The 22,830-nt window shown below is 46.8% G+C and overlaps 1 protein-coding gene across 3 annotated transcripts; it reads right to left on the bottom strand.

The window, feature by feature from the left end:
* Positions 1-1,093: 1,093 nt before the first annotated feature.
* On the bottom strand, positions 1,094-22,583 carry LOC137375562 (putative protein FAM47C). 3 transcript variants are annotated; one of them, XM_068042911.1, is made up of 6 exons: positions 22,505-22,583; positions 13,312-13,477; positions 10,394-10,669; positions 7,323-8,146; positions 1,837-2,867; positions 1,094-1,227 (listed from the first exon to the last, which is right to left on the bottom strand). In XM_068042911.1, the coding sequence occupies exons 4-5, from the start codon at positions 7,368-7,370 to the stop codon at positions 1,899-1,901; spliced, it is 1,017 nt and encodes a 338-aa protein (XP_067899012.1). In that variant the 5' UTR covers positions 7,371-8,146; positions 10,394-10,669; positions 13,312-13,477; positions 22,505-22,583; the 3' UTR covers positions 1,094-1,227; positions 1,837-1,898. The 3 variants fall into 3 exon arrangements, 2 of the variants coding, with proteins under 2 accessions (XP_067899012.1, XP_067899013.1); XR_010976023.1 differs by lacking the exon at positions 22,505-22,583 and having other exon boundaries at positions 7,258-8,146; positions 13,312-13,598; XM_068042912.1 differs by lacking the exon at positions 22,505-22,583 and having other exon boundaries at positions 10,394-10,664; positions 13,312-13,598.
* Between the last annotated feature and the right edge of the window lie 247 nt (positions 22,584-22,830).

Genomic DNA, 22,830 nt, shown 5'->3' with positions numbered 1-22,830 from the left:
ATAAAAACTCACATTTTCTTTGAATACTACTTGTAGTCCTCTGAATCCTATAAGCTGCTGTTTCCAATTGAACTGGTACCAGTTATTACCAGTTATCCAGTGGGAAATGAAGTCTCGTGCACAAGTTGTGGTCGCCTCTACATTGGGGAGACCAAACGCAGATTGGGTGACCACTTTGTGGAACAACTCCGCTCAGTCCGCAAGCATGACCCCGAGCTTCTGGTTTCTTGCCACTTCAATTCACCGCCCGGTTCCCGTGCCCAACTTTCTGTCCTTGGCCTGCTGCAGTGTGCCAGTGAACGTCAACACAAGCTCGAGGAACAGCACCTCATTTTCCAATTAGGCACTCTACAGCCTTCCAGGCTGAACATTGAGTTCAATAATTTCAGAGCAGGACTTGCCCTTTTTTATTCTTCTTTTATTTTATTTTGTTTTATCATTTTTTTACCATGTGCCTGCCTTAAACTTGGTTTTTCATGTTTGTGCTTTTGGACAGAGCTGTTCATTATTCTTTTATTAATACTCTCTCTGTTCCTATGCTTTGTCTTTCACCACACCGTTAGCACACTCCCTTTGTTTTTGCCCATGACCTTCTCCTGCCCTCTGCCCTATCACACATCTTCCCTTTTGTTCTCTTACCTCCCACCCCCCTCATCCCCACTTGACTTGCTTAATACCTATTACATTTCTAACCTTTGCCAGTTCTGATGAAAGATCACAGACCTGAAACATTAACTCTCCACAGATGCTGCCAGACCTGCTGAGTATTTCCAGCAGTTTCTGTTTTTACTACACCAGTTGAACTGGTGGTATGTACCAGTTGGACTGCTCTCAGCAGGCCAGCTGAATACCCTAGTCAGAAGCCCCATTTGAACTGGTGGTATAACCCACTATGTGAATACTATTATCCATGTTCAATCAGTGTACAGTATTGTGGTGTTCATTCAGTGTCATATGGGCATAAGAGCAAATCTAGCAGAATTTGAATTCTCCATTTGTCCAGACAAAAGACTCTCAGAATAAAGGTTTGAGCAAAGATGAACAAATTTCATTGTGAAAGCACAAATAACACAGGAACACACATCTCCACAAATTTTAATTTATTGACCTTTTGATTTATTATTTAGATCCTGGATCTTTTCAGTTATAAACTGTTGAAGCTCGCAAGCTCTTTTGAGACAACCTCCTTATTCAGCCCCTTCATGTGTAGGTGATGGTTGAAACATGCTACAAAAAGAAGAGAAAAAAATGAAGCAATGACTCATTAAAACCTTTAAACACAAAATGTAGTAGAAAAGTGACATCCATGATGTATTTTTTAAAAATAGATTGAAAACATCTACTGCAAAAATTTGCACTTTACAAAGTGGTTAGCTTTGACAGCGTGAGCTTCCTCGGAGAGGTGACGGGTGGAGGGGGGAGTTTCGCCAGGCGATATGTACCACCAGCATTTATGAACGTGGTACACTCTCCCACAGATGGAGCTGTCCCTCAACACTGTGGACCCCCATACAGGGACTTAACGAACAATGAATTGGTCCACTGGCCAGTAGGAGAGGTCCACTGGTGCTCAGGGATTTCGATCTCCTTCTACAATTGCAACTGTAAGGAAGATCAGCGACATATCAGTATCCTGTATGTAATATTTGAAAATACTAAAGACTATAAATTACTGTACAGACTTGACATGAATACAGATGATACTATAGTGCAGACACACTTGCAAAAGGCAAGTTTAACATTCCAATCACCATCTATGATCCATCACTTTTAAAGGTGCTTTCGCGTAAACCGACCATGAATTTCAAATATGTGGGAAATTGTGGGAATCAGTACCTTCCCATCAATTGGCATGTACTGTTGCTCCACGTGCACGCTTGCCTCCCCAACCATGACAATCATTGCTGCAGCTTCACTGTGCATGGGCCTGGGTGGTGTTGTTGTACTGACAGGCATGATCCTGGTCTGCGGTTGGTCCTGGAGAAGCGAGGAGGCTGTAGGCTGCAGCTGGACATGGAGAGGTGAGGAGGGCCTGGACTGTGGCTGGACATGGAGAGGCGAGGAGGACCTAGGCTGCGGCTGGACATGAAGAGGCGAGGAGGGCCTAGGCTGCGGCTGGACATGGAGAGGCGAGGAGGACCTAGGCTTCGGCTGAACATGGAGAGGCGAGGTGGGCCTAGGCTGCGGCTGGACATGGAGAGGCGAGGAGGACCTAGGCTTCGGCTGAACATGGAGAGGCGAGGAGGGCCTAGGCTGCGGCTGGACATGGAGAGGCGAGGAGGGCCTAGGATGCGGCTGGACATGGAGAGGCGAGGAGGGCCTAGGCTGGGGCTGGACATGGAGAGGCGAGGAGGGCCTAGGATGCGGCTGGACATGGAGAGGCGAGGAGGGCCTAGGCTGGGGCTGGACATGGAGAGGCGAGGAGGGCCTAGGCTAGGGCTGGACATGGAGAGGCGTGGAGGGCCTGGACTGCGGCTGGACATGGAGAGGCGTGGAGGGCCTGGACTGCGGCTGGACAGGGAGAGGCGTGGAGGGCCTGGACTGTGGCTGGACATGGAAAGGCGTGGAGGGCCTGCACTGTGGCTGGACATGGAGAGGCGTGGAGGGCCTGGGCTGTGGCTGATCATGGAAAGGCGAGGAGGGCCTAGGCTGTGGCAGGACATGGAGAGGCGAGGAGGGTCTGGATTGTGGCTGAACATGGAGAGTCGAGGAGGGTCTGGATTGTGGCTGAACATGGAGAGGCGTGGAGGGTCTGGACTGTGGCTGGACATGGAGAGGCGTGGCGGGCCTGGACTGTGGCTGGACATGGAGAGGCAAGGAGGACCTGTGCTGCATAGCCAAATTGCGAGGCTGGTGCGATCCTCTTGCTGCAACAGGAAGCAAAAGAAACAGTATAAGATGTTGTGGAGGACATTTGTGCAACTCCAATACATTTATAATATATCCAATATATTTATCATCTTTTCCTGACCGGAGGGATGCTGCATTAGTCAGCATTGATGTGGCATGTAAAATGAATGTTACGACTAGGTTAGAAAGGTGTCGAGGGGTCTGTTACTCTCTTCTCCTGGTCTTATTGTAACAGGGTTTAATTTTTAACATACTTTTTGAGCTCCTCCTTTGTGAATCTGTGTTCACATCTTTCCAATTGTAAGGCAAAGAAATGAGTGCAAACAGGATTTCTCTGGTTTAAGAAGATTAAATTTATTAAATCTTAAACTTAAACTCTAATACCATTAACGCCAACGGTTGTAGACGCGCCCACGCTAGCATGCACACGCGCTACACACATGCAAGTAGGGACAGAGAAGAGCCGAAGAAAAGATAAGTAGAACAGTTTGAGGCAATATCTTGTTACTGTTTCTTAAGATCGCCGTAGCCTTCAATTGAAGATTTGGTCGAGTCTTTCCTTGGGGCCCAGTATTCTGCTTAACCCTTGTTCACGTAGGAGATTTTTCTCTCTCTGAGTTTACGTGGCTTCACAAGATTCAGTTCCATGGGAAAGAGATGGAGCAGGCAGACAGGAGAGGGTTCTGCTTCAGTTCCAACCGGAACACACGGCGTTCTGATCTCAAGTACTGTTTTCTCCAATTTAAAACTCTCAGTTCAAACCTCTGCAACAGCCAGTTAGTCATGTGACTAAAACTGGTCTGACCACTTCTATGTATTGGGGAAGCAACTACTGGGTCCACATTGTTTCAACACGGTCTGTTGCTATGCAAATGTATTTCCAGCCGGGCTTGCAATTTTTAAGTTTTAATGTTCATGTGGTGAAATAATGTCTGCTTCAGCCTTGGCAGGTGATACCTACACCTACACACCCAGGGGAATGAAATGCGATTTGAAGTAAAATGGCGCATTTCATTACAGAGTTTGAGAGAAATATAAGATACAGAAAGAAAAAACCATGCATTTCTCTCATTCATTTCCATTCATTCACTAATTAAAAACGGTCTGTTCTGGGTGCCAGGGCTGCTTTAATTTTCCCTTTTTTTTCCCTCAGGAGAGTAGTCGTGGGCAGGTCCATCCTGAACTCCCTCAGCCATGCAAAGATTTTTGTCTTCAGGGTGATTCCCTTTTCCTCTGACTGTGGGGGAGGAGTCATTGTTACTCTCCCCTTTGTTCTCTGGGACAATCTTACCTGCAGGTATTTGTGCAGACCTAACTGCATTCTCCTGTGACACTTCGACTAGGTGAGGCATCACCCTCACGGTTTCTCTGCCCCCTAGAGGTCTCTCTTTGTCTCTGCAGGTTTTGTAAATGCTGTTAGCAACTCTGGTGGGGTGCTTCTACAGCATTTACATAGGAGGATGTGGGGTCTAACTTTTCATATATTTTGAGGTTGGTTGACCGGACGGTAGAGGTTTTAATCCGGGATTTTTCCCGGACTTCCTTTAACCTGCCCTTTTGGTCACTTTTTCCCCTTCTCTTTCTAAACTTTTGCCAGCCGTATGCCTGCCTGTCCCCTTTTGTTCTCGGTGGGGGTCTCTTACAGTTCACTAGCCCTCTGCTGGAGGGTCCTCCTAACACTGGTACAGGACATAAGGGTGCAAGTTTCACTGTAGGTTGGAGTTTCCCCTCAACCTGGCACATGTGGCAACTCCTGCAGTACTCCATCACATCTTTGTGGAGTTTTCGCCAGTCAATCTGCTGTCTTATGCAGGCTTTGATCTTTCGTATGTATACTGGCTTGTACAGCCACTGTAGTCTCTTGGGCCCTTCTTAATATTTATCCCTGGTACCTCTGTGGCACCACTAACTGGTGAACTACTGTCCACTCCTTGCTCTCAGTTCTGTGAGGAGAATTCTATTTCCTCATCAGTACCTCATTCTTTAAATAGTAGCAGTCAGGGACTCCCTCAGCCTGTGCTAACTCTTGCAATACTGGGTCAGCTCGCTGAGCATCAGCTAGGGAAAATCCATTTAATTCATTCCCTGGATCTCCTAACTTTCCAAAGAAAGTCTCGGACAGGCAGACCTCATGGTCATTTGCCTGCAGTGCCAATGCAGTCTCCTCTTGGGGAGCTGGTTTGATCAGGGCCTGATCCACTACACATTCAGGGAAACTGCAGGGAACCGTATCCTGCCACCGCCCTGTCTCTCTGACCTCCTGCGGTCTTTCTTTCACTACTGGGAGGGTTACCACCTTCACCCCTGCCAGATGATTAACTAGGAACAGGTCAACCCCGTCCACAGACAAACTAGGGACAATCCCTACAGTCACTGGTTCTGAAACTAGGTCGCACTCCAGGTGCACCCAATGTACTGGTACAGGCATACACTGCCCTCCAATACCATTCACCACCATTCTGGTGTTCACTGCACTCTCTGGGGGAAAGGTCAGGCCTTTTCCCAGTAAAAGGGATCTGGTGGCCCCTGTGTCCCTGAGAATCCCTATGGGCTTGCTTTTCCCACTCGACGGATATGGGGTTACTTTCCCTTTAAATACAAAATCCTGATAACCTTCAGGAATCCTATTAACTTTTCCTGCACTGGATGTAGTAAGTTTCCTGGGTTGCATTCTTACTGCAGTTAAAGCCACAGCTTGTTCTATGTTTTCCGTCAGGGTCCCGTCTGCACTGAGTGGGTGTGCCCTGATTAACTCTACCGGTTTCCCCTTTAGTTTCCAGCAGTCAGTTTTTAAATGCCCTGCTTTATTACATTGGAAGCACACAGGCCTCCAGGTCTCACTCTTTCTCACAGCACCTTCCTTTTTGGCTGGAGGAGGACCCCCTGTGTCTCCTGCTTTCCTTTCTCTTCCAGGACTGCCTGGGTGGATATCACCTTCCCACCCTTTGTCCTTTTTGGATTTGTAGGGATGATCAGGAAAGGTTCTCTTTTGGGAAACCAACTTATAAATTAAAGCAAATTCATCGGTCAGAATGGCTGCTTGTCGGACTCTCTGGACCCGCTGAGAATGGGAGAGAGTTTTTAAATTCCTCTAACAGGATTACTTCTCTGAGAGTCTCATAGCTGACCTGTATTTTTAAAGACCTTAGCCACTGGTCAAAATCCAGCTGCTTACTTCTTTCAAACTCCAGATAAGTTTGATTAGCTTGCTTTTTGAGTGTTCTAAACTTTTGGCAGCAGGCTTCGGGTACTAATTCATATGTCCCGAGGACAGCATTTTTGGTCAGTTCATAATTGGATGAACACTCATTTGGCAACAAGGAATAAACTTCATGGGCTTTTCAGGTTAGTTTGCTTTACAATAAGAGAGACCAGGTCTCAGCTGGCCATTTCAGCTGCCTTGCCAGTTTCTCAAACGACACAAAGAACGCTTCCACATCTTCCTCATTGAATTTTGGAATTAATTGAGCGAGTTTTAGCAATTTTGTATCCAGCCCTGAATTATGTTCCTCCATATTAGCCATGCTTTCACTGGAGTTACTCTGTGTCCCCCCCCCCCCACCACCCCCCCCCCAGCTAACTCAAGCCACCGTAACTCTCTTTCTTCGCATTGCTTCTGGAATATTCTTTCTCTCTCTCTCGTTCCTTTTCCTGTCTTTCTTTCTCTTCACGTTCCTTTTGGAAGGCTCTCTCTTTCTCCCTCTCCTGTCTCTCCCTCTCTTTCTCCTTTCCTCAAATTCAAGTTTCCTCTGTTCCAATTGTATCTTTGCTAACAATACCCTGTCGGATTCTGTTTCTAACACTGCTTTTGCTTCTTCAGATTCAAAGGAAAAATGGTAGGCCACTAGCCTTAGGAGTTCAGACTTCCTAGCCTTGCCACGTACAGTGATCCCACACTGCTCAGCCATTCTTCTCAACTCCTCCATAGACAGTGCTTTTAACGTATCCCAAGTTACTTCACCCTGGCTTGGAGAGCTACTCGCTTCAGTTGCAGACAAGTTAGTATTCAAGCACACACAACTACAAGAAAACCTGTATTGAAAACTTGCTCTTTTTGATAGTGAATAATTTGGCTTCCCACTTCCAATTTCACTCATTTGACTGTGGGTAAAATTCCGGATGCTAGCACCCAATTTCTGTTACAACCAGGTGAGAAAGGTGTCTAGGGGTCTGTCACTATCTTCACTTGGCCTTATTGGAAAAGGATTTAATTTTTAACACACTGTGTTTTGAGCTCCCCCCTTGTGAATCCTTTCCCATTATAAGGCAAATAAATGAGCACAAACAGGCTTTCTCTGGTTTAAAGTAGAAAGATGAAATTTACTAAACCTTAAACTTAAACTCTAATACCGTTAACGCCTACGGATATACGATGCGCCCATGCTAGCAAGCACACGTGATACGCACATGCAAATAGGGGCAAAAAAGAGAAGAAAAGATAAGTAGAACAGTTTGAGGCAATATCTTGTTACTGTTTCTCGAGCTCGTTGTAGTCCTTGATTGAAGATATGGTCTTGCATTTTGTTGGGGCCCAGTATTCTGCTTAAACCTTGTTCACGTAGCAGATTTTTCTCTCTCTGAGTTTACATGTCTTCACAAGATTCAGTTCCATGGGAAAAATATGGAGCAGGCAGACAGGAGAGGGTTCTGCTTCAGTTCCAACCGGGAGCACACGGCGTTCTGATCTCAAGTACTGTTTTCTCCAATTTAAAACTCTCAGTTCAAACCTCTGCAACAGTTAGTCATGTGACTAAAACTGGTCTGACCACTTCTGTGTATTGGTTTCCCATTGTTTCAACACCGTCTGTTACTATGCAAATGTCTTTCCAGTCGAGCTTGCAATTTTTAAACTTTAATGTTCCTGTGGCGAAATAATGTGTGCCTCAATCTTGGCAGGTGGGGGGGTTTGCCTGACATGAAACTTAAAGCTATCTAAACAAATATATTACCCTGGCTGAAGGTGGTAAGAATCTTTTCTTGGAGGCGGTGGTGAAGTATTGAAACCTTCTCCACTTTCTCCTGCGGGGCTGCCTTCTCTGCTTAAAATCTTTTGATCTTAACAAGCAGCAACAAGCACTGGGCAGGTACTTGTCCTGGGGAAAGCGAGTGGGGTGGGACTTCCGTTGAGGCACGGGGAGGGCTCTGCCACAACTACCAGCTCTCTATGGGGCTGGGAAGTATTGGCTGTTCTCGGGGGCAAATTCACTGTCCCCTTCTCCTTTCCCATCAGCCGCTCGTCCATGATAGACCTCAGCTACTTGACTTGGGCATCCCGAGCTCGTGCAGACATCTCCTTCTGGAAGAGAAATGAAATATTAAGAAGCTTTTCACAGCAACTGGCATTGGTGATGTGACTGAATTTACAAGTTCCATACACTCTTTGCAATCAGGCACTTAACTGTCCATGCAGGCCTGTGAGTATAACATTTTAACTACCGCGATGAAAAGTAGAACATAACCTGCACATATTAGTATCTTTCATTGCCCTCTTCACGCTCATAGTCGAGAGAGGAACATCATCACTACTGCTGTCTGTTTCCACTGTTTCAACCTTAGGGATGCGGAATCACGAGCCACATTCCATCTTAAATTTTTTTTTTTTTTATTTCCAAAATATACTTTATTCATAAAAATCTGTAAAAATTACATTGCCAAACAGTTTCCAAACAGCACGAAAAAATACAAACATTGCAAAAGAGATCAGTTTCTTTCAATAATGTCATGAGTTTCTTCCCAACCCTTCCGTTTCACAATTGTCATGTCAATTACAGTTTTACATTTACAGCAATTGAGAATATTAACGATACAGTTCGAGGGGCTTCCCATGGTTCCAGCCCCTCAGTCCAGCTTGGTGGGGGAACCTTACACTGTGGTCTTTCCCCATTGAGCCTTTGCTGCGGCTGCCCCAAGCTTTAGTGCGTCCCTCAGCACGTAGTCCTGGACCTTGGAATGTGCCAGTCTGCAACATTCGGTGGTGGACAACTCTTTGCGCTGGAAGACCAGCAAGTTTCGGGCAGACCAAAGGGCGTCTTTCACCGAATTGATAGTCCTCCAGCAGCAGTTGATGTTTGTCTCGGTGTGCGTCCCTGGGAACAGCCCGTAGAGCACAGACTCCTGTGTTACAGAGCTGCTTGGGATGAACCTTGACAAAAACCACTGCATCTCTTTCCACACCTGCTTTGCAAAGGCACATTCCAGGAGGAGGTGGGCGACCGTCTCTTCCCCACCACAGCCAACGCGGGGGCACTGTGCGGAGGGGGCGAGACTTCGGGTGTGCATGAAGGATCTGACGGGGAGGGCCCTTCTCACCACCAGCCAAGCTACGTCTTGGTGCTTGTTTGAAAGTTCTGGTGATGAGGCATTCCGCCAAATGACTTTGACGGTCTGCTCGGGGAACCATCCGACAGGATCCACCGTTTCCTTTTCCCGTAGGGCCTTGAGGACATTCCGTGCAGACCACTGCCTGATGGACCGGTGGTCAAAGGTGTTTTTCCGCAGAAACTGCTCCACGAAGGATAGGTGGTACGGCGCCGCCCAACTGCATGGTGCGTTCCGCGGCAATGTGACCAGGCCCATCCTTCGCAACACCGGGGACAGATAGAACCTCAGCACGTAGTGACACTTGGAGTTTGCGTACTGGGGATCTACACATAGCTTGATGCAGCCGCACACGAAGGTGGTCATCAGGATGAGGGCCACGTTGGGTACATTTTTCCCGCCCTTGTCCAGAGATTTGAACATCGTGTCCCTCCGGACCCGGTCCATTTTAGATCCCCAGACGAAGCGGAAAATGGCTCGGGTGACTGCCACAGCGCAGGAGTGGGGTATGGGCCAGACCTGCGCCACGTACAGCAACAACGTGAGCGCCTCGCACCTGATGACCAGGTTCTTACCCACAATGGAGAGAGATCGCTGCCCCCACATGCCCAACTTTTGTCGTACCTTGGCTACTCGCTCCTCCCATGTTTTGGTGCACGCCCCGGCACTTCCGAACCATATCCCCAGCACCTTCAGGTAATCTGACCTGACGGTGAAGGGGACAAAGGATCGGTCAGCCCAGTTCCCAAAGAACATGGCCTCGCTCTTGCCGTGGTTAACTTTGGCTCCCGAGGCCAGTTCGAACTGGTCGCAGATGCTCATCAGTCTGCGCACGGACAGCGGATCCGAGCAGAAGACGGCGACGTCATCCATGTACAGGGAGGTTTTGACCTGAGTGCCTCCGCTGCCTGGGATTGTCACCCCTCTTATGCTCGCATCCTTCCTAATAGACTCAGCAAAGGGTTCAATACAGCAAACAAACAAGACCGGGGAAAGAGGACAGCCCTGTCTGACTCCAGATTTGATCGGGAAACTTTCAGATTCCCACCCGTTGATTGAGACTGCGCTACTGATGTTTGTGTAGAGCAGTTGGATCCAATTGCAGATTCCCTCCCCAAACCCCATTTTGGAAAGCACGTCCATCATGTAGGTGTGCGATATCCATTCCATCTTAAATCAATCTCTTTATGGGTCTCTGTAGGGAGAGAGAAGAACAATTACATACCTGAAAAACACACTGAATCTGCTAAGATTCATGACTCTTCTTGGTCCATATGGTCCAGAAACCAAATTTTGTGGAACCCATCTTCCTTTTTTCTGTTCTGCTTCCTGAGCCATCAGCACTCACTTGAACCCATCGCACCATGTAGACATTAGTCTCATGGTGGGACCCTGGATCAAAATGTTTGACATCTTCCTCAATGCAGACTAGCCAGCGGATATTATTGGCAAGGAGCCGGAAGTACACGACCTCAGCAGACATGATGGAATTAAATCTGTACTGATTAATAGATTGAAATAGTTAATTTAAATTAGTGGCATTCAAAAAATCAATGTTAAGAGAAACAGCTCTCTTCTTTCTCTTCCCCCAATAGCAAACAAAAATCACATCCCAGCTAGATACTCTCTTTGCAAAAATTCCAAAAAAATCCATGAAGTTCAGATTTTCAAATCTCTCACCCCGGGTTGCAAAATAAAATCAAGATCACATTTTAAAATCTCTCTGTCTCCCCCATCGGCAAAAAAACAATAAATTAAGTCCAGCTCCCACTGCTAGACTCTCTTTTAAGTCTACCTCCAAAACAGAAAATGCTGGAAATACTCAGCAGGCACAGTGGTTAGCACCGCAGCCTCACAGCTCCAGCGACCTGGGTTCAATTCTGGGTACTGCCTGTGTTGCAAGTTCTCCCTGTGACCGTGTGGGTTTTCGCTGGGTGCTCCGGTTTCCTCCCACAGCCAAAGACTTGCAGGTTGTTAGGTAAATTGGCCATTCTAAATTGCCCTAGCGCAGGTAGGTGGTAGGAAATCTGGGATTACTGTAGGGTTAGTAGTAAGTAGGTAACTCGGTGGAAGGGCCTGTTTCAGTGCTGTATCTCTTTGACTACGATTAGGTCTGGCAGCATCTGTGGATATAGAAACAGAGTTCATGCTTCAGGTCAGTGACCTTTCATCAGAACTGGCAAAGGTTCAATGTTCAGAAGGCTGTAGAGTGCCTAAGCAGAAGATAAAGTGTTGCTCCTCGAGCTTTCGTTGAGCTTCATTGGAACACTGCAGCAGGCCGAGTCCAGATCTTGCAGCGATCAAGGAAATAATGAATCAAAATGCCTGCACAGACTGATATAATAAAAGCAAAATACTGCAGATGTTGGAAATTTGAAATAAAAGTAGAAAGTACTGGAAATACTCAAAGACGTCAGGCAGCAAGTGTGGAGAGAGAAACAGAGTTAACATTTCAGGTCTGTGACCTTTCATCAGAACTCAGAACATTACTAGAAATGCGGTGGCTTTGAGCTAGTGAAAGGGTGAAGGGCAAGGGAGATTAAATGACACTGGTGTCAAGGAACAAAAGGCAAAGGGAGTAGTAATAATGAGTAAAAGACAAAGCATTTGTCCAGAGAGTGTGTTAATGGCAGAATAATGAACAGCTGTCTCTGAAAGCAAAAACATGAAAAACCAGCTTAAGACAGGCACATGGCAAAAAAAACCAATCAAAATGGCAGTCATGGTCTGAAGTTGTTGAACACAATGTTGCATCAGGCCGAGGACAGAAATGTGGGCATGAGTCCTAGTTATACCTGTCTTTTTGTGGACCAAACTCAGATTGAATGACAGCTTTGTGGGAATACCTCTACTCAGTCTGCAAGCATGACCCCAAGCTTCCGGTAACTTACCATTTTAATTAACACCCTGCTCTCACATCCATATTTCTGTCCTCGGCCTGCTGCAGTGTTCCAGTGAAACTCAACACAAGCTCGAGGAACAGCACCTTATCTTCCGAATAGGCACTCTACAGACTCTGATTGAACACTGAATCTTTGCCAGTTCTGATGAAGGGTCACAGACCTGAAACATTAACTCTGTTTCTCTCTCCACAGATGCTGCCTGACCTGCTGAGTATTTCCAGCACTTTCTGTTTTTATTACAAGTTTTATCAACTTGAAGATGTAAGAAACAGGTTGTATGAATCTACCGTAGACTCATGATAGTTATTAGCATCGATAGTATTGCATTTGGACAACACACTCAAGCCTGAAACGTGCGGAATCATTTCATTATGTTTAAGAATTTTCTAGGACGCGTTCACTGACAGTGCCACATACTGGCGCATTACTGCCACATGCACAATTGACTGAAACGTCACTGTCTGAGATGTCTCAGGCAGCTGCCAGTAATAAAGATGGTGCTGCTCAATTTGGCACAAACCACAAACCCCCTTCATTGCCCACTTCTCTATTCGTTGCTCCTGACTGCACGGCACTCCCTCCCACTGCTCCTGACTGCTCTCTGCTCCATGCTGTGCCCGACTGCTCGGCGCTACCTCCTGCCGCTTCCGACTGCTCGGCGCTCCCCCATGCTGCTCCCGACTGCTTGGCGCTCCCTCCCACTCCTGTCTGTTCGCCGCTCACTCATCCCTCCTCGCCGGTTGCTCGGCATCCCACCCGCTTGCTGCTCAACTCCCCCCGCAGCTCATCGTTCGGTTCCCCTGCTTGCTGCTCACTCTCCGCTTGATCCCACAGTTTGCCTGCTCGCTTCCCCACTTGGCCCCCTACTCGCCACTTGCTCCCCTGTTCGCTGCTTGTCCTCCCGCTTAATTCCCTCCTGTTTGCTGCTCAACACCCACACTTCGATTTCCCCTGTTGGTTGCTTGGCACCCCACTTGTTCGCCAATCAATTTTCTCCCGTTCGCCGCTTGGCCCCTCGCTTGCCACTCGATTTCCCATCCCTTGGCGCCACTTGGCCCTGCCGCTCACTTCTCCTCCTCACCCCCGCCACTGCTGCTCGCTTATCCACGCACCCCACCCGGCTGCTCGGTCGTCACATGGTGGCGCAAAGTGTGGAGTTACATCAACAACGTAAGTGCGTGCTGACGTCGGTGCGCATATGCGTGGATTAATGCTGGCAAGCTGGCAAATGTGGACTTACTTGGGATGATGTAGGCCGTCGGTCTGCATTGTCAGGAGACACAGTGTTTTCCCATGATGAATTCATGCTCTAGTTTGCTAACAGTTTATGTGTGCTGCAGTTGCATGAGCAGGAAGAAACTTGCAGCAGGCACTGGGTGGCGGGGGCGGGGGGGTCACATCTCAGGCTGAAATGAATCACATTTGAAATCACAGCTGTAACTTTAACAAAGATTTAACAAGTATTTTATTAAAGACTTCTGTAGAATTCTTGCTTACTTCTCTCACTGTGGCTGAAGTGCTATTTGACCTTACAACAACCCCCAAGTCAGGTGTTTAACCCAAAGCACAAAGCTACTTTCAGTTTCCCTTCCAAGTACCATATATTCTGTAATACTCAAGCCCACACATACAATCATGATCGGGGGAATTTTATGCTATCCCCCGTAGTGGATTTGGAGTTGGGGAGGGCATGTAATCGGGTGGGAAGGTGGCGGGGGGGACGGTGGTGGTCATTCATTAAAAGGCACAGTGCCTGAATGAGGGATCCAACATCAGGAAGGGGGGTGGGGGCCTACTGAGTCCCACCCCCCTGCCCTTGCTGCTGACCCCCTGACACCACCCCCCTCGCCCGCGACCTCCAACCCAGGAGACCACTCCCATCCTGACCTACCTGTGGCCTGGGTCCAGCACTGCTCCTAGACCTCGGTCGGACGCTCTACTGGCAGAAGCCATTGCCTCCACGGTGGCACTGCTCAGTTAAAGAGCTGCCAGCCTCTATTGGCCAGCAGCTCTCAAAAGGTGGGACTTCCGTCACTGGGGTTCTTGATCCCATGGAAGGCCCACCACTGTCCATTTAAGTGCCTAATTGGCACTTGATTTGGTGGGCCTCCCAAAGACGGGGTGACGTGGGGGTCTTGCTGGCGCTTTTGCCAGAGGTCGAGACCCCTGTCGCCTGGTAAAATCCCAGCCCAATGACTTTGCAACACCATCCCCCTCTTATAGTTCCCATACTTTCCCCTCAACAGCATTTAGAATTAGAAGGATGGGGAGATCATCACCTGTGATCGATCTCTGTCTGGGTTATGGGCTCTCTTCACTTACGGGATGGCAGGTGGGGGAGTGCGTAAAATTGGGTGGGATGGCCGCGGGGGGAAGGGGCGGGGGACGTGGCGTGCCAGTCGACTTCTGGTCTCTGCTGCCTTTTCTATCCATAAATTTAATCTGTTTGCATTGGGTTTCTGATTTTAAGTAGCCAATAGGGTATGATCACACTAATAGGGGTATTCTATCGGCCTGCAAATAGTGAGAGAGAGTTAGAGGAGCAAATCTATAGGGAAATTGCAAAGATTGCAAGAATTATAGAGTGGTGATATTGGGGGACTTTAATTACCCAAATACCGATTGGGATAATTTCAGAGTAAAGGGTATGGAGAGGGAGGAATTCCTCAAATGTGTTCAGGAGAACTTCCTTGATCGGTATGTTCTCAGCCCAACTAGAAAAGAGGCATTGCTGGATTTGGTGCTGGGAAATGAGGGGGGCTAAGTGGACCAAGTGTCTGTGGGAACAACTGGGTAAGAGTGATCATTGTATCATAAGGTTTAGACTAGCAATGCAGAAAAGCAAGGAACAAAATAAAGTAGGTCTTGATTGGAGAAGGGCTAATTTCAACACGATGAGAAGGGATCTGACCAGAGTAGAATGGAACCAAAGACTGACAGGAAGAACTGTATTGGAACAATGGGTTATCTTTAGGGAAGAAATGCTTCAGGTACAGGCTAGGAACATTCCAACAAGGCTGAAAGGTAGGGGAACCAAGAGCAGAGCTTCTTGGTTGATGAAGGAGATAGAGATGATGAAACAAAACAGAAGGTGTATACTGCATGTCAGGTGAACTCCTCAAGTGAGAACCTGGCGAAATACAATAAGTTGAGAGGGGAGATGAAGAGGAAAATAAGACTGGCAAAGGGAGAATATGAAAATAGAATGGCAGTCAACATAAAAGGGAACCTAAAGATCTTCTACCAGCATGTAAATTGTAAGCAAGTAGTAAGAGGAAGAATGGGGCCTATTAGGGACAGACAGAGTAATATATGCTTAGAGGCACAGGGCAAGACTGATATAAATGAGTACTTTGTATCGTGTTCACTAAGGAAATGGAGGCTGACAAACTATCAGTAGAAGCAGAGAGAATAGAGGCAATGGATAGGATAAAAATTGAGAGGGGGGAGGTACTAAAAAGACTGGCTATGCTTGGGTTGATAAGTCACCTGGTCTGGATGGCTTGTATTCTAGGTTGCTAAAGGAAGTGGGGATGGAGATGGCGGAAGGGCTTGCCCTCCTCCTCCTATTTTTCTATGTTTTCTATGGAGAAAGCGGGAACAGGGTACTGACTTTGGATGATCAGCCATGATCGTATTGAATGGCAGCGCAGGCTCGAAGGGCCGAATGACCTACTCTTGCTCCTATTTTTCTATAATCTTCCAATCTTCTCTGGATATAGGGGGATGTGCCAGACTATTGGAGACACCCTTATTCAAGAAGGGGTATAAGGACAGTCCTAGCAACTACAGGCCAGTTAGTTTAACATCAGTGGTGCATAGGGTTTTGGAAACAACAATCAGGAAAAATATCAACAGACACTTAGAGAGGTTCGAGTTAATTAAGGATAGCCAGCATGGATTTGTAAAAGGCAGATCATGCTTGATTAATCTAGTTAAATTCCTTTATGAATTAACAGAGAAGATTGATGAAGGGAATGTGGTGGATGTTGTTTATATGGATTTTAAGAAAGCATTTGATAAAGTACCACATAAAAGACTGATTAACAAAATTAAGGCTCATGGAATAGGAGGGTCAGTGTCCAATTGGATAAAAAATTGGCTTAAGGAAAGAAAACAGTGAGTTGTAGTAAATGGTTGCTTTTGAGACTGGAGGATGGTAGACAGTGCTGGGACCACTGCTTTTTTGCTAAATATAAATGACTTGGATCTTGGAATACAGAGTAGAATCTCATAATTTGCTGACAAAACCAAACTTGGAGGTGAGACAAACAGTGAGGATGATATGAACCACCTGCAACAGGACATAGATAGGCTAGCAGAGTGGGCAGAGAGGTGACAGATGGAATTTAATACTGACAAGTGTGAGGTGATGCATTTTGGAAGAAGGAATAGGGAGAGACAATATATACATAATAGGACAGTTCGAAAGAGTGCGCAGGAACAGAGGAACATGGAGTGCATGTGCATTGAGCTTTGAAGATGGCAGGACATATTGAGAGAGTGGTTAGTAAAGCATATAGGATCTTGGGCTTTCTAAATAGAGGCATTGAGTACAAAAGCAGGGAAGTTATGCTGAACCTTTATAAAGCTCTGGTTAGGCCCCAACTGGAGTATTGTGTCCAGTTCTGGTCACTATGCTTCAGGAAAGGTATGAGGGTCCTTGAGAGGGTGCAGAGGAAATTTACCAGAATGGTTCCAGGGATGGAGAAATTTAATGACAAGGTTAGGTTGGAAAAGCTGGGATTGTTTATATTTAGAACAAAGGAGATTGAGTGGAGATTTAAAGAAGTGTACCAGATTATGACAGACTTAGATAAGTCAGACAAGGAAAAACCATTCCCATCATCAAAGGGTACAAGGACTAGGGGACACAGATTGAAAGTTTTGGGCAAAAGATGGAGGGGGAATATGAGGAAGAACCTTTTTACACAGTGGGTGGTAATGACCTGGAACTCACTGCCCACAAGGGTGGTGGAAGCAGAGATGATCAATGACTTCAAGAGTATGTTGGATGCCACCTGAGAGAAATAGACTTGCAGGGCTACGGGGATCGAGCCGGGGAGTAGGAGTGACAGAAAAGCTCCGTGAAGAGCTGGTATGGACTCGATGGGTGGAATGGACTTCTTCTGTGCTGTAAATGACTTTTTTCAATCAGAAACATTAGAGGTCCTAACCCGTCCAACCCCACTTTTCTCAGCTTTCCTATTTCGATTAACCACAGGGTTTCATGCTTGATCCATTCTAGGTGTTGCTTTAATGGTGGGCCGGTCCATTGAGGTAGAAATTGAACAGCTGCATTACGATGCTAGGGGGAAAAAAAGTGGCATACACAAATATAAAGCTTATCTGGAGCCAAGTGCAGAAGCTTTTGTTCCAGAATCGACTCAATGTAGGTGGAATGTGGCACACCGCGCAGCAGAGCATGCAGTCTAGAATGACGGCGATGGCCAGCTCCAGTTCGAACAGAAATATGATGCAGCTCAGCTGGAACTTGAAGCGATGGATATTCAATCACAACAGCAACTGGTCTTCACTTATATTTACAATCAGTTTGCTTTCAGTCTGTCATCTGCATGCCAACTTGTTCCAGTTAAACCAGCTACATGTAAACTGGTCTCAATTAACTCCAACTGGTTCCAGCTCAAAAGTCCACATTTGACAAGTGGATCCACATTTACCGGTTAACACGTTAACTGGTACCAGTGAAGTTAAACTGATTCCACTTTAAGTCGGCTGGAAAATGCTGCTTACAACTGGAATCCCATCTGGTTTCCAGCTGAGAACAGAAAGTGCCAGGAATACTCAACAACACTCCCAACTTCTGTACCCTTCCCTCTCCCCTTCATTCCCTCCTTTATTTCTATCTACTTCAAATACCCCTTCTCTCTCTTTCCTTCATTACAATTGATTATTCTTTCCTCTCCATCCATTCCCTCTTCCTTTTGCTTTCATCTCAGCGCCCCTCCTTCTAATTTCTTCTGCCAATGAAGTGATATGTACTGCAGGTAGGATCTCCTGTTCTGTCAAGAACTGCTGCTTGTAGCAAGCAGCAACCAGAATCACTTTAGTTGCAGTATGACCCAAGGAGTGGAGTTGAAAGGGGAGGAGTACAGACTGTGTGAACTTTTGTCAGCAAATGTTGACGTGCAACCTGGTTTCTAAAACACTGGTTTTTGGTGCCAAACTCTGACAGTTGGTAATTAATTGATTGTCTCTCATTCTGCTGCAGGAAGAGATTGTGAGGAAAGTCTCAATTCCTCTTTCTAGCCTTCTCCTGAAAGGCGGTAGCAGGTTGTGCTCCCAGGACTTGCATAAATTTTCCTTGGCACCTGCTGAGATCTGCCTGAGAGGTAGTTTGTGTTGTAGGGAGGTAACTCTAATGTAGCCAGTTTGCACTGGACTTTACAGAGCACGGTGGGATGAAATGTTCGAGGTAGTGGAAATATGAAACTTGTCAGTCAACTGCTTGGAAGGACATGATTTGTTCCTGATGGAGCACTTTGCCCAGCAATGCTCTTTACATGCTGTGCTTTGGAGGTGCTCGTATAAAGACCCATAAGACTGTCATGCTGTGCCATAGCTGGGAATGAGCTGAGAAGCCTTTCTCACCTTCGGTGTCACAACTTTTCCTCAAGGTTACCATCGTCATACTATGGATGTTTTGAGACATCTGTTGGTCTTTTCTCAGGGTTTGTGAAGGGGATGGTTGGCAAGTTGGCATTGTCCTCCAGGTCAATGCAGAGGACATTAGTGAACAAATTGGGTTTTTATAATATTTGGACTTTTAGTAGACCAACTAATTACCCAAAACACAATGTTTAAGTTCCAAAGCCATTCCAGTCCTCCAGACCCTGAGCACAAAAACTTTTTACCCATTCAACTCTTCCACCAACGCCGCCACCACCCCCCACTCCCCACATCACAAAGATACTCGATTCTCCTTCAACCTTTCCAGATAATATTGGCGCTCTTCTACCTCTCCCCTATCGGTTAAAGTTGGCACTCATCTCCCCTTAAGTTTTTTTTTTATTCGTTCGGAGGATGTGGGTGTCGCTGGCTAGGCCAACATTTATTGCTCATCCCTAATTGCCCTTGAGAAGGTGGTGGCGAGCTGCCTACTTGAACCACTGCAGTCCTTGGGGTTTAGGTACACCCACAGTGCTGTTAGGAAGGGAGTTCCAGGATTTTGATCCAGTGACAGTGAAGGAATAGTATAGTTTCAAGTCAGGATGGTGTGTGGCTTGGAGGGGAACTTGCAAGTGGTGATGTTCCCGTGAATTTGCTGCCCTTATTCTTCTAGGTGGTAGAGGTCGCAGGTTTGGAAAGTGCTGTCGAAGGAGCCTTGGTGAGTTGCTGCAATGCATCTTGTAGATGTTAGGCACTGCTGCCACTGTGAGTCGGTGGTGGAGGGAGTGAATGTTGAAGGTGGTGGATGGGTGCCAATCAAGTGGGCTGCTTTGTCCTGGATGGTGTTGAGCTTCTTGAGTGTTGTTGGAGCTGCACCCATCACACTCCTGACTTGTGCCTTGTAGATGGTGGACAGGCATTGGGGAGTCAGGAGGTGAGTTACTCATCGCAGAATTCCCAGCCTCTGACCTGCTCTTGTAGCCAAAACATTTATGTGGCTGGTCCAGTTCAGTTTCTGGTTAATGATGACCCCCATGATGTTGATAGTGGGGGATCCAGCCATCGTAATCATCTAACGAGAAGGGAAGATGGTTAGATTCTCTCTTGTTTGAGATGGTCATTGCCTGGCTGCCACTGTGAGTCGGTGGTGGAGGGAGTGAATGTGTGGTTCAACTGTTACTTGCCACTTATCAGCCCAAGCCTGGATGTTGTCCAGGTCTTGCTGCATTTCTACAAGAGTCGCTTCAGTATCTGAGAAGTTGCGAATGGTGAACATTATGCAATCATCAGCGAACATCCCCACTTCTAGCCTTATGATGGAGGGAAGGTCATTAATGAAGCAGCCAGATATGGTTAGGCCGAGGACACTACCCTGAGGAACTCCAACAGTAATATCCTGGGACTGAGATGATTGATTTCCAACAACCACAACCATCTTCCTTTGTGCTAGGAATGGTTCCAACTAGCAGACTTTTCCTCCTGATTCCCCTTGACTTCAGTTTTGCTAGGGCTCCTTGATGCCATTCTCGGTCAAATACTGCCTTGATGTCAAGGGCAGTCACTCTCACTTCACCTCTGGAGTTCAGCTCTTTTGTCTACGTTTGGACCAAGGCTGCAATGAGGTCAGGAGTTAAATGGCCCTGGCGGAACCCAAGCTGAGCGTCGGTAAGCAGGTTATTGCTGGGCACGTACCACTTGATAGCACTGTCGACGACCCCTTCCATCATTTTGTTGATGATCAGGAGTGACTGATAAGGCGTTAAATGGCCGCGTCGGATTTGTCCTGCTTTTTGTGCACAGGACATACCTGGGCAATTTTCCACATTGCTAGGTAGATGCCAATGTTGTAGCTGTACTGGAACAGCTTAGCTCAGGGCATGGCTAGTTCTGGATCACAAGTCTTCAATACTATTGCCGGACTGTTGTCAGGGCCCATAACCTTTGCAGTATCCAGTGCCTTCAGCCATTTCTTGAGTGAATCGGATTGGCTGAAGACTGGTATCTGAGATGCTGGGGACCTCAGGAGGAATCATAGAATGTTTAAGGCACAGAAAGAGGCCACTTGGCCCATCGTGTCTGTGCCGGTCAAAAAACGATCCACCCATTCTTATCCCGCCTTCCAGTATTTGGTCTGTAGATTACGGCACTTGAGGTGCATATCCAGACTTCTTTTGAATGAGTTGAGGGTTTCTACCTCAACTACCCTTTCAGGCAGTGAGTTCCAGACTCCCATCATCCTCTGGGTGAAAACGTTTTTCTTCATCTCCCCTCTAATTTTTCTACCAATCACTTTAAATACATGCAACCTAGTCACTGGCCTTAATAGGCCCTTCACATCCACTCTATCCAGGCCCCTCAAAATTTTGTACATTTCAATCAGGTCTCCCCTCGGCCTTCTCTGTTCCAAGGAGAACAATCCCAGCCTATCAATCTTTCCTCATAGCTGCATTTTTCCAGTCCTGGCAACATCCTCGTAAATCCCCTCTGTACCCTCTCTAGTGCAATTAAATCCTTTCTGTAATGAGATGACCAGAACTGCATACAGTATACAAGTTGTGGCCTAATCAATGATTTATACATTTCCAGCCTAACCTCCCTGCGCTTATATTCTATACCTCAGCTAATAAAAGAAAGGATTCCATATGCCTTCCTAACCACCTTATCGACCTGCCCTGCTACCTTCAGGGATCTGTGGACATTCACTCCGGTCCCTCACTTCCTCTACACCTCTCAGTATTTTCCCATTAATCGTGTATTCCTTTACCTTGTTTGACCTCTCCAAATGCATCACCAAATTTGAATTCCATTTGCCACTTTTCTGCCCATCTGACCAGACCATCAATATCTTCCTGCAGCCTGCAGCTATCCTCCTCGCTATCTACCACACGACCAATCTTTGTGTCGCCTGCAAACTTCTTGATCATGCCCCCTAAATTTACATCCAAAGATGCCGATAGGGATTAAGCAAACAGTGGAAAAGTAGTAATATAACATTTAGATATTTATGGTAGAAATCCTATAATCTATCTCATTAAAAGGGAAATGACAAGAGTTCACAAAATTAATGCTCACTTGTTTTTCTACAACTATTGGAGACCTTGTGAGCTCTGGTAAAGATCTGGATAAGTCCTGGATGTGGTTTTTCTCTCAAATCTGGCTTCAAATTCCTGACTGCGCTGGACTACATTTGAAAAATCTAAGATTCTGCTTCCATCTATAATCTGCTGCCTTTCTGTTTTTCCAACCTGTGAGCTGTGGAAAGGATCTGGAAAAATCTACATCTAGATCCTCTTTGAAACTTAGCTTCAAATTTCTGGACTTATCTCAACATCAAGAAGATGCTTTTGCATTGGACTACACTGGTTATAACGTAAGACCCAATTTGGTCTCTGAATTGCTGTTCAGAGCCTGAGCCTGTGACTGGCCACTGATTATACTGGTTTATCTGCTTCAGCCTAATCTTGCCAGCTTCATGAGGGGTCCTGCGGAGCCATTGTCACGGAAACCCTTGGAGCAGGCTTTCAGCTGCCTCTTCAAGAACACCCTGATGCAAATCCACACGGCCTGCATCCGGGCTCGCCAGCTGGACATGCTGTGTATTAGTCCTCGTCTGTGTAACGGAGCCTGGTCTCCAATCATCTTGGCCATCCCTGCCACTGGACAAAGACCTTGTTTCGCTCAGACCATGCGGTTGTCGGTGTGCAATGGCCACCACATGTTAAAAGAACCCATGCACAAGCGTCTTCCACCATCTCAAAATAAGCGTCGGGACCTGGAATGTCAGGATTGGATGATTCAGTCACCTAAAGATCCACAACCCTGGAGTGGAAGAAAGCTCTCCTCGTCCTGAGGGACTGTCTAAAAAGAACTGGAAATACCAGTGTTGGACTCGTGCATGCGCACTCGGTTGCCGGTGATTGCTACATGCTGTCGTGCTGCTCTGCTCATGCGCAGATCTATGGTGACTGAGCCGCAACCTCTGGGGACGAGCTCGAGATCGGGTTGGGACAGCGCATGTGCAAAATACATGCAGTCCCATAAATCATCCCATCTTTTTTTTTGCCCTTATGAAATATGGCGGCACCTAATTCTCAAATTGGCACAGCCCGACAGTGCGCATGCGTTAGAG

This window comes from Heterodontus francisci, chromosome 12 (genome assembly GCF_036365525.1).
Source record: "Heterodontus francisci isolate sHetFra1 chromosome 12, sHetFra1.hap1, whole genome shotgun sequence".
NCBI lineage: Eukaryota > Metazoa > Chordata > Chondrichthyes > Heterodontiformes > Heterodontidae > Heterodontus > Heterodontus francisci.
Note: the sequence above shows the minus strand (reverse complement) of the source record. Positions and strands in the feature narration are given on the sequence as shown.

Bases quoted from the DNA above. Each gene is read 5' to 3' on its own strand.
- LOC137375562 (XM_068042911.1), bottom strand. From the start codon at position 7,370: ATGCAAGACCATATCTTCAATCAAGGACTACAACGAGCTCGAGAAACA. The intron at 2,868-7,322 runs GTAACAAGATAT...TTCCTGTTGCAG, and splicing joins TACAACGAGCTCGAGAAACA to CAAGAGGATCGCACCAGCCT.